At 39.2% G+C, this 12,142-nt stretch overlaps 1 protein-coding gene across 15 annotated transcripts in view; it reads right to left on the reverse strand.

The window, feature by feature from the left end:
- KMT2C (lysine methyltransferase 2C) overlaps nucleotides 1-12,142 on the reverse strand; it is a 262,313-nt gene that overhangs the window by 59,450 nt on the left and 190,721 nt on the right. For all 15 annotated transcript variants that reach the window (XR_008718183.1, XM_055591334.1, XM_055591330.1 and 12 more), the window contains 4 exons: nucleotides 11,119-11,331; nucleotides 5,074-5,202; nucleotides 3,155-3,274; nucleotides 423-553 (listed from right to left, as the gene is read on the reverse strand). Coding sequence is in view for 14 of the 15 variants with exons in the window: in XM_055591334.1 (XP_055447309.1) it covers nucleotides 423-553; nucleotides 3,155-3,274; nucleotides 5,074-5,202; nucleotides 11,119-11,331 (593 nt within the window). In the remaining variant the exon portion in view is untranslated. The remainder of the gene's footprint in view (nucleotides 1-422; nucleotides 554-3,154; nucleotides 3,275-5,073; nucleotides 5,203-11,118; nucleotides 11,332-12,142) is intronic.

Below are 12,142 nucleotides of genomic sequence, written 5' to 3' on the forward strand. Positions count from 1 at the left end.
GTGGGTTCTTTACCACTATTACCACCTGGGAAGCCCCTAAAAGTGATAAGTGTTATTAAAGCTGTAATTCTGGCTGCTAAAAAACCATCTTCATTCAGTGAACATAACTACTATAACCAGTGCTGGCAAAAGGAGTCCACCAGAAGTGGGTCTGCAGAGCACAATGGTGTGCCTGGTTTGCAAGAATGAGCCTTTCCCAGCCAAATATGTCTTCTGAAATTTAGAAGTGAAAAACGGGGATTAAAAAAGAACTCTGTGAAAAGTATCGAAGCACAAAAAAGATAAACGTAATTTTAAAGTGCCCCTAAGAAGGTAAAAATAGCATTTGGGATGACAAAAACAAGAAAACTATTTTTCAAAACTCAAGACATCACTTCACGTTTCTTTCATTAACAAATACATAATATAAAGCAAAATATTACTTGTAAATAGACAGGGAAAATTTCTTCCAGCTTATTTTTCCTTTTTCGGTATCTCTTCTTTATTTTTTCAGTGTTTTCATTAACAGAAATAGATTCATCAACTAAGGTATCTGGTAACTGCTCACTCCAGCCTGAAACAACAATCACACTTATAAATATGTGGTATTTAAAATTTTCAGATAAACCCACCAAAATAACTAATAATAAATGATAACTAACTTACCAACATACACACAGACAAGTTTTGTCTTCTTTCAGTTTTACTGCGATATAACTGACATACAGCTGTCTAAATTTAATATATACATAATGACTTGACAAATAAAAATTTTTCACAAAAAGATCTCAGTTAATTTTAAATATCAAAAATTCATTTCATGTCTACTTAGTACCAGCATGCTTCCTATTGTGTCTTAATGAGTACTTTCTTACAAAGCAGAAATTTGTTTTTATGTGAATGGTGACATCTTGTTAAAGGTAAAAACAAAACAAAACAAAAAACAAAAAAAACAACAACACTCAATGCTAACGAGTATGGAGAAATGGCTACTCACAAACAACTAAAAGTAATTTAGCAGGTCCAACCTTTAGGTATTTATTGAAACTATCCCGCAGAAGTCTTTTAAAAAATGTGTATCCCTCAATCCAGCAATTCTACGTTTGGGGATTTATTACAAACTAGGTATCTGTAGTACATACATACTGTGATAATGTATGACTATCTGTGAATCTGCTCATAAAAATGTTATGAATGCTCAAATTTAAAAGAAATGCAAAAATCTGAAATGTTGGACTAATAAACAAGAATACCACTTACAGCAGGTGAGCAAGCAATCAAATGATACTCTCAGATACTTTAAGCAAAAGACACATACATGCCTTCTGAAAATCAATGTGGGCACTTATGTTGCCAGACTACATAGATTGAATAAAAAGTACTACATATAGTGGATTAACACATTTTAAACAATTTTTTTTTAATCTACCAGTGATCTAACCAGAAAACATACAATTCTCTAAGACCAAAAATTAAGGTCAAACAGGAACCACAAAAATAAGCAAAAAACGAAATAAAGCTCTCTGAAATGCTGCTAAAACCTAGTGACCTTGAACTCCAGTTTTCAGAGCGCTATGAGGAATGGGGTACAGAAGACAAAGCCTGCAGCCTCTTCCCAAGGTGGCGAGACCAACCAAGGGTACCTGCTACAAAGGAGGGACCCAGGGCTCCACGCCCAGGGCTGGGTGAGCACGGAACACACCCTCCTCTCCCCCAGTCCTCCTCTCATCACTCACCACCACCCCCACCCCAACGGCAAAGAAAACTGCCACTGAATAGTATGGTGCTGAAGAGAAAGGCAAAACAAATGAACATCTTCCCTAAGAGTTCATAAACTCAATACAGCCCTGATGTGTAAAAAACCGGCATTTATGTAACACAGGTGGACCAAAAACCTTTAAGCTAAATACTTAGCTTAAAGGAGTCCTGGGGTAGTAGTACCTCATGTTCCTGGCAGCAACAAATGCAAATGTTTTCTGAAGGAACCAACCTTTAATTCAGTTCTCAAAAACTTCAGAGACTGCTCTACAGAATATAAGCTCACAGTTAAAAAAAAAAAAGTTTGTTGTTGTTTATATATATGTATGTGTATCTCACAAAACAAACTCCATCAAATGAGGCAGCAGGCAGCAGGGCACAGGAGAGACAGCGTAGAATGTGATGCGCGAAGGTTTGAAAATACTTGACTCTAGATCAACTGCAACTAGAGAAGTAAGTTGTACAAAGAAACTACAGTGTTAAAATATCTAAAAAGTAGTCAGGAAAAGGAAAATATGCACAATCGATTAAAAACTCAACGGATGACAAATGAAGAAAAACACTAAATGATGAAACTAAAGTTACTTAGAAGACAATAGAGACAAACATGGAAAATACAAAAAATAGTTTCACGGAATCTATCAGACTTCTTAATTGGGGCATTATTATAGTCACATTAAGTAATATCAGAAACTTCTTTAAAACCATTACAGTGCTTCCTCTTAAAAATGTACAGCAATTAAAAAAAAAATTAATTCACAGGCCAAAAGCCTACCACAATGTAATGGAAAAAACTTTATTCAAAAAACATAATAAAAACATATCATTTTTCTTTACATTCTATATACAATATTTAAAATACAGAAAACGTACAGATCAAGACCATATGGATCGCAAAGTCTTCATGAGAACCACTTCTTAAGCTATGGCTTTAGCAATGAGTTAGCTTTCTTTGAAACTCTAAGAAAAGATGACACAATATTGGAAGATACATTTCTAAAACAGCATACAATTTTGTTATAAATTATTGGGGTACCCTGTCACTTTCAGATACATGGTCTACAAAGTTTCCGATTTTACATTTTACGCCAAGTACCTAAGGCAGGCAAAGAATGGCCTGCTGTAAGATGACCAGAAAGTGCCAGATGTGTTTCTGTGATCAAGTCCCTAAACTGCTTATATTTGACAGAGGGAAAAAATACAACAGAAACACCTGTTAAAAATCTCAAAGCAACATAATCTACTGGGTTTAAATAATTTTCTTATCAAACCTACTACACTGCAGATATGAACTGCACAGGCACCTTACAGATTGCTGAGCAGCAGTAAGGTGCTGACCGTGGCATTACTTCCAATAGTTGTTTTCAATGGGAACATCAAGACAAGACAGTAAAATCAATCAAAATCAGGACCATACCATCATCTCTGCTGGGTAACTGCTCGGAAATGGAGCCTGAGGAATCCTTTCTGATTACAGATCTTTTGGTTTTTCCTTGCCCAGTTCGACTTCTTTGTCGTACCATAAATCCACCAATACCTATCCAAAACAGAAATTGGGGAATCCTGTAAATAACTAACTTCTCCCTGTACTTCCTCCAGAAGCAGGATGAAAATGTTTAGTCTCACAAGTGAGGAAAATCTCAAATTCAAATGGGCTAATTTAAATCAATAATCTCATTTTAATGCAAAATAAAAGAGTTTGGAAGTAAGATGTCAAAGTTATTGTTATCTTATTACTAACCAAACAGGAATAAAAAATTCATTGAAATACAGAAGACTGCATGTACTTCTTCTAAACAATGTCAGAGTAAACATTATAGTGTATTATGCTTGTTTCCTTAATGTCAGTAACTCACAGACCATTCAAATTATTTGTACGTTAGTTGAGGGAGAGCAGACACAAGATACAAACTAAACTAGGTGATCCCAAAGAAAGCCAGCATGGCTTTTGGGGAAGTGTGTCCAGGTGCCCCTAGTAAATGCTCAAGACGTGAGACGCACACAGCTCCAGTGAGGGCACAGAATCTGGCACCGAATGGTGCCATTCTGGTTACTGGCAGACTTTGGGCAAGTTCTTTACCTTTCCACTGCCTCAGTTTCCTCACTGGTAAAATGGGGATAATGTACAGCATCTCCTATACGCAGGTTATAAGCACTAAGTAAGTGAACACACATAAAGTGCTGAGACTAGTGCCTAACATACAGCAGCACTGACAGCTTCTATCACTGACAATATACTTTGTGACCTAATGGGCCCCTCACATGGGTCCCTGACACGGACGACTTACTTCCATGTAAGGCAGATAAGGAAACAAACAAACAAACAAAAAAACCCTGAACGTTAAACTCTTAAGTTCCTGGAAGGAATTCAGACATGTCTAAAAAAGTAAGTGCCTTATAAGCCTCATAATGACAAAGAACTGAAATTATTTTCATACAATGATTGAATGAAACTCATCTAGGCATTAATTACAGATGTGGCCCATCTGGAAGGAAAATCTAGTGGAAAACAAACACAAAGTTTTTCCTTACACATCAAAAGGTATTTAGATCATTCTTATCAATACAAAAGAAGCGATCAGAAGACTAAAGATTGGACTGATTCAATATACCTCACAGCAGAGTGGGTGGGATCGAGGTTCCAGAGGGAGGGGATAAATGTGTACTTACAGCTGATTCAGACTGTTGTACAACAGAAACTAACATAACCTTGTAAAGCAATTATACTCCAATTAAAAAATACACTTTAAAAATTTTTGCTTAAAAAATGCAAAAATTTTCATAAGCAAACTGCCTAAAAAGAGCCTAGAAGTTCTGTATTATGAATATGTCAATACTTCTTTTTTCCATTAAGGCAAAAAAAGTTTGACAAATAAGACAGCTTTTCTCTCCCCTCCCCTGAGGCAGAGAGGAAATAAGCGTTCTTAACAGTCACATTACTAACCAAACTATAAATTCTAGGAAACATAAAAACTCTGTCATATCATCTTCATATTGTACACTTACTGGTTGGTACTCCTGCACAAAAAATGCAGTAAATTTAAAAAACAAAAATATTAGAAAGTGAATGCTAAATCATGAAAGAATTGACAGAGGTACACATCAAGGGAAAACATATGTTTTATTGTGAGTCAGTCACATACCCACACTAAGACATTTATCACCTACAAAGTTTATTACAACAGTTTAGTTCTGTCATCTATACATACAAGTTTTAGAATTGTTAAGAAGTTATATTTCATCTTGATCATTTCATTATAATTGAAGCCCTATTATATTTTTCTTAAATTAAGTAAGTTTTGATTGTAACTGAAATGCCCAGCTAAGGCGCTCTACCTGGTCGGTACGGTTTCCGTTTTCTCTTTTTCACGCCCTCCGTTCCTTCGGCCCCCTTAGCTTCATCATCCACAGCTTCTCGTTCAGGACTAGATTCTGATTTTCCATCACAGTCCATGAGTTCTCCTTCTGGAAAAAAGTAAATGTACAGACAGAACTGAAAAACTGCCAAATGTACAGCTCCTATGTAAGAGGAAAGACAAAGCAAAGTGGCTGCTGAGCCACTCTAATCGTGCATCCCAGCTGACGGAGAGTACAGAAAGAGACGGAAAAGGCCCCCGACGGCTGGAGAAGTCTTGCTACTCAGTGCACCCTTCTCAGGAAATGCAACACGAGGCTCAAGGAAGGGGAAAACAGAGGATGCTTGGAAGGACAATTATAAATCAATCTGCACTAAACCTATCACTCCTTGCTATTAATTATGTCTTCAGGTCCAGGACCTGAAGGCTGTCTCTCTAGCCTAGAACTCTCCTGAGTTGCAACTAATCTGTAATTAGGTATTACCCAGTTACTGGAAACTCTACATACAAAATTGAACTACTAATTTGAAATGAACTTCCTCCCTTCCTCGGGATTTGCCTGTCATTAAAGAGCAAAGAAATGTACCCTGCAGAAGCCAGACTCCTGGGAGACAGTCTTGACAATGCCTCATTTCTTTTTTCATACCATCAAGGCTCCTCAGTATCTCTCAAAGGCGTTTTACTTTTCTCGACTGTCATCTCAGTCCAATCTCAACTTACTGCCATTCCCTCCCCTCCTATCCCTCTCCTTGCCTCCAAGCTTACCTTCCTCCCTAATCGGTTCTTTAAACTGCAGCCTAAATGATCTTTCTATAAATACCTATCAATTTTCTGCTTAAGAACCCCTTAATGTCTTCCCAGTAGCCTGAGAATGAGATTCAAACTGTAAGGCCCAGGTGATGTGTCCTGTGAGCGCCGCAGCCTCACTGCCCCTCCACCAATTCACACTCAGTTCCCTGTGCTCATCAAGCCCTCCCCCCTGCCTGCCCCTATCCCTCATCTCGGAGAATTTATCTCCTAGAGAATCCCCACAGTTACATGTTCCTGTACATTAACATTATGCGTCATTTGAATTGGTTCTCTTAATGTCCATTTCCTTGCTAGACTATATTCTCCTTAAAAACAGCTATCAAGATTCTTATTAACAGCTGCATCCTTAGCATGGTATGTAACAGGTGTTCAATAATTTTCTCACAGAATGATGTCATCAATGAAATTAATGCATAAGAGAAGAACACTTTTAAAACCATGGTAATCAAAGCTTTTCAAATTATGCTTTATGCTGTGCTGCAGGGGGGAAAAGTTATCAAATACATTTAAGAATAAATTGTTAACACTGTTCTTCAATATTGTAAGTATTATGCATAACATTTCTATAATACCATTAGCACTGTGCTTTTTTTTTTTTCAGTAGTATTACTATTACGTCAATGTTCAAGGTCAATTCTATAATTATTCTGATAATTGCTTTCAATAGCTAAAATTAAACCATGAAAATTTACTGAAACTTAGCAAACACCAAAGAAAACAAAACAGTGTAATTACTTACCTTAAAATAAACCCACTGAAATATATATGAGAAGGAATTTAGGATTAGATAGTAGACTAAAAATCTAACTTCACTCTCCCGAAACCCTAAACAGAGCAAAGCAACTTATTTTAAAAAAACAAACTTACAGAGAGAAAACAGGAAAGAAGAAAAGCCATAACTTTGGAAGGAGAAAGCCGAAAGATGAAAGACAAGTGAGTTAATTGCAAATTCTCATTTAAACATGGAAGGAACTAAAAAAAAAAAATCCAGCTTATATCACAATCTTCAAAAGAGTGAGGAACTGGCAGAACCAGGCACCTTTGGAAATGGGTAGCAGGAAGCTAAAACACAGAACTTCATTAACTACAGAAGCCATAATCCCTACGACCGTCCCAACTCCGCACACTGGGAGGCTGCCAAGAGCACCCACAGGGTTTGGGGCTCCTGGGACACTCTTAAACTGCACACTGGAGCGATGTTCTAAAAACAGGATTAAGTGACTCCAGGCAGGTTAAATGCTGGCACTCTCATCTGGGGGTCTTTCCCCCACTAAACTCCCAGAAGGTCAGAAGCTAAGCCTCTACGCCCCAAGAGGAGACAGGAGATCCTCCTGGGAAACCGAACCAGTCCCAGGGAAATGCCTAAAGGCACTGGAACTGGGGGATTCTCCCAGCAGGGAGCTGAGGGCACACAAGCTCAGTCAACACACACCACCCACAGACCTGAGGCTTTTCATCAAGGCCTTAACCCCTCATTGTTTTTAAAAAACTATTTGTTTATCCAGTCACCACTTTTAGCCTTCACTTTTAATCACGCACGGACAACCAAGACTTATTAATGAAAGGCAGAGACCTGAGACCACAAAAAGCAACTGGGAATTGAAAGACTATGTAGGAAAAAGAAAATATATATAAAAAAAACTTTAACGTAAGATAAAACACAGGAGAAGCAAGAACAGAATGCTATGCAAAGGAACATTCAATGGAAGAAAGCTCTTGGAAATTAATGCATGATATTTAAGAACAAAAGAAAAATGAAAATCAGTAAGGGATAGAAAGCTAAAATAAGAAAATTTACTTTAGACTAAAATGCGAAGACCTGAGCTGGAAAGGAAGAGAGAAAAGACAGGGAGCTTGGGCTGAGTGGGTGAGGAACCAAGGGGAGGAGCATCAGGGGTTTCCAGAGTGTTTCCTAACGCTGAGGGGCGCAAGATGAGGGGCCACTCAGTGCCCGAGCAAAGCAAGGGAAACGTAAGAGAATGAAACAGACGCACCTTCATGAAATTTCAGAACACCGTGGACAAGCAATGTCCTAAGAGCCAAACAGAATCCAGAGACAACATGGACCATACCATGTTCCCTAAACAGTAGAAACTAAAAGATGCTGGATCAATGACTTCAAAAATGCTGAAGGAAAACTGAATTCCAACCTGGAAACGGTCAGGAGGGTGGGTACATTTTCAGAAATACATAACCTCTCAAATTTGCCTTCCATGCACTCTCTAGAAACTCAGAAGTTTCTCAAGAAGACATGTCCACCAAATGAGAAAGAGAAAGACCCTCAGAGTAGACTAGAAAAAAGGGGGGAAAAAAAAAAAACCCCAAAGAAACAAAAAAAACCCTAGAGGCCTCTCAAAATGGGAACTGAGTTACTTACAGCCATACAAAGGAATATGAAATGAAGAATGGTATAAAGGCAAGGAAAAGAACATTAAGACCAAAAAAATGCATACCCCGAGAGCTTGGACATGAATTAAAACACGGCTACAAGGACACACAAAACGGCCGTTGCTGGAGAAGTGAACCGGCCAGACACGGAAAAGAGGAACACTCTTATTCTTGTTTTCAAATCGTGAATATGGTACTTGTCCAAAAACAAAATTTAAAGAGTCGAGGGAATGAGCATTAACAAATCGCAAACGTACCCACCCAGCTGCTTTCTCTCGTCTGCTCTGGCCCCTCTGAACCTACCCTGACTCTCCCTGCCAGAGACTGAGTGCTTCCCGACGCCCCCACCGTGTTGTGAGGGGGCTCCCCCGGGGCAGCAACCGAGAGGGAAGCATTGTGATTCCACGATTGAGACACAGACTCTGTAGACTGGGGGCGGGGGGCAGTTTGTATTAACAGGGTACTCCGATTTCAGTAGGTGAATTACAAAGAAGCCGCTTTTACTGGACAAGTTTCTGATATGCTAAGGTGATTGTTTATGACTTATTTCCCTCAAGAAACACTCATCAGTAGAGTTAAAAATTAACCCCACAAAGATGGGTATTGCTGCCATATTTCAGAAGCATTACAAGTTCATGTGGACTTTGTTTTACGTGTATGATATGATGCACGGTATTACTTCTAAGGGGATGTCTCTGCTGGCAGCCTCAATTCGGAAACTGTACAAGTGCAGAAATATCCACCATTTCTCACAGCACTGTTTCCCAGAACAGTAGTCATTGGGAAAGCCATATAGTCTTTTTATTGATGCTTTGTTTTTAAGAGGCTTTATAATCTCATACTTTGGGAATTAATGTGTACTATCAAGAAACCTCTCAAATTTTGTGAAATGCAGCAGATTTAAGTTAGGACTATGAACTCACTTTTCAGGAATTTTCTAACGGCCTCAGAAGTGACCGTTTTTCACCATACTCTGGGTGACGGACATCGGGTCAATTCCTCCCAGAAACACAGACTACTTCTTTACAAGCCCCACCCACTTAAAACTTCAAAATGCACTTCTGTTTCACAGTACATGGAAAGGGACATCCTGGGCGCAGGTCTTGGGGTGGGGGGATCTTACACAGAAGCATCAGAACGCTTTTCTCCCAACCACACAGATCCAAAACCACACTACTGCATAAGGAGTATCAGGATAAACAGGAGCACACACAGACCCACTGTAAGCCACGAGAAGCTCTCATCTGACAACTGCAAGAGCCGCCTGCCTGAACCACTTGCCACAGCTCTTGTGCTTCAAACTGCTGACACTGCAGCCGAGTGCTCTTTTAAAAATCTAAGTAAGCTCATGCCTCCCTTCTCACCAGAAGCCTCCGACAACTCCCCTCCCATTTACAGGGAATCCTCAGGCAACACTCCACGGTCCTAGGGGAACTACCGAGTCGCCCCCCTCTCTTTACACCTCTGCTCTCATTGCTGCCCTTTGCCCTTCTGCTCACCCTGCTGGACACACAGCAAATGTGCCGGCGCGCCCCACCCAGGGTCTCTGCACTGGCATTCACGCCGTCTCTTTTCTCAGGTAAGAACAGGTCAGGTCATCTGAGCCCTCACCCCACTGTCTGCATTCCCAATTCCTCTCAACAGCACTTACCAAACACATTTTTATCAACTTATGCTGTCATATATTTTTAATGATCCTTTTTTTCTAATATTAAAATGAAAGTTCCATGAGCAGAGAAGTTTATCTGCTTTGTTCTCTGACAGAACTTCCAACATCTGGCGCACAGCAGGCATTCACTAAGTACTGGTAAGTGATGAGATGTGATGCAACGAAAGTAATTCTTTATTTTTGAATCGCCTGAAAAGAAACCACCACTCTCTAAAGAAGCCAATGGTGAGCTTCTTCAGAGATAAGCAAAAACAAACCTCATATTGAATTTAATGGGCTTCCCTGATGGTTCAGCTGGTAAAGAATCTGCCTGCAATGTGGGAGACCTGGGTTCGATCCTTGGGTTGGGAAGATCCCCTGGAGAAGGGAAAGGCTACCCACTCCAGTATTCTGATGTGGAGAATTCCACGGACTATACAGTCATCGGGTTGCAAAGAGTCGGACACGAGCAACTTTCACTCAAAGTTACTTTTTCATCACAAGAATTCAGCTAAAAAAAAAAAAATGTATTTTAACCAAGAAAATGTTTACAAACAGATGTTTTATGATAACCATCTGTGAATGTAAGCTTACACTTGAAAAAATGATTTCATTTCTAGAATGCATGGATGGGTTCTACTAGAACTTAGCCATGGCATCTAAGCTCACAGCCATCTGAGGAGGCTTTCACTGCCATCTAGCAAATCCTGTATTTTCAGATTTGTGATCTTCAAACATACAACGCTCCTGGAAATTCCTCTTAGTTTATTCTATAAGGATACATGAAAGGAAGAGAACCCAAAAAGGCAAGATGCAAGACGATCACTCTCTTAAGACAGGGTCACACCAAGGGTTATCCTCTAAGTCAGCAGGATTTTGTGCTCTTTAGTGGATAAGTCCTGTCTGACTCTCTGCAAACCCACAAACTGTATCCCACCAGGCTCCTCTGTCCATGGGATCTCCCAGGCAAGAATACTGGAGTGAACAGCCATTTCCTCCCCCAGGGAATCTTCTGGACGGAGGGATCGAACCGCTATCTCCTGCATTAGCAAACAGATTCTTCACCACTGAGCCACCTGGGAAGCCCCCAGAAGGATCTACCCTTGGGTAAATCACATCCCTTAAAAGCTCTTTTAGTTTTTTGCAAATGTATTCCATGGAAAATATGTTAAGTATTACCTCGACTATCGTCCATTTCGCCATCCCTGGAATGCTCTGACTGGATGTCTGGAGGGGTCTGAAGGACAGCCACACTATTCTGATTTATGATCTTCAACTTCAACTTTGGTTTTGACCGTTTTCTTCTTGGAACTGTAACCGTGAGGCTCTGTAACTGAGTCATCCCTGATTCCGTCAAACACACACCATCCTGGGTGTAGGTCTTGGGTGGATCTAAAATTACAATATCCCAAGGAAACAAATTAAAATTCTCCTCTTAATTTTGACTGTTAAGTTGATTACTTTCCAATAAGGCCCATGTCAAGGCAACGTGACTTCTATAAACAAATTACCTATGAAACGCACAATTAGAAGTATTCAATTAAAAGTAATAGTTGGCCAAACTTCTTTGAATTATAGACAGACATCTTGTAAATTTTTTTTTAAAAAATGGTCTTCCTGGCATTTCTATCTTCATGTATCAATATAGGAACTTAAAAAGCAAGCACCGAAGCTAAAAAGCAGTGCTTCAGCCACTCAAGTATGAGTTTTTTCCTAGAGTAGCCTTTCAGCGTAAAAGGTGAGGATGAATTTACACAAGAGAAATAAGAATACTCCAGAAGCCCATTTCGAAATCAAAGTATCAGTATAATCACCTACAAGGAGAGGTAGTAAATAACCAGAAATCCTGCAAAATTTGAAGTGTACAAAGTTGCTGCTCATTAGAACAATTTCTGTGCTATCCAAATGTTTTTGTATGAAATGAAATCAAACAGAACTATGCAAAAGAATGACAGTTTAAGAAGCCTGTTAATCACTATTCTAAGCTGACCTATTACAGAAGGAGAGTAAGTTCTGAAGAGATCTCTGTTTGCTAACTAAGTTTCATTGTTTAACTAAACACAATGTATCAATGAAATCAAAGCAAGTATGTAGTTAGCAGTTATTTCAAAAGTGGTTATTTTCACTGCCAATTTGTTGAGATTTGTAGGAATACTGTCACACTAAAGCTGGAAAAGACAGGCATTTTGTATATTATTAGAGA

This window comes from Bubalus kerabau, chromosome 8, assembly GCF_029407905.1.
Source record: "Bubalus kerabau isolate K-KA32 ecotype Philippines breed swamp buffalo chromosome 8, PCC_UOA_SB_1v2, whole genome shotgun sequence".
In the NCBI taxonomy this organism is placed as follows: Eukaryota; Metazoa; Chordata; class Mammalia; order Artiodactyla; family Bovidae; genus Bubalus; species Bubalus kerabau.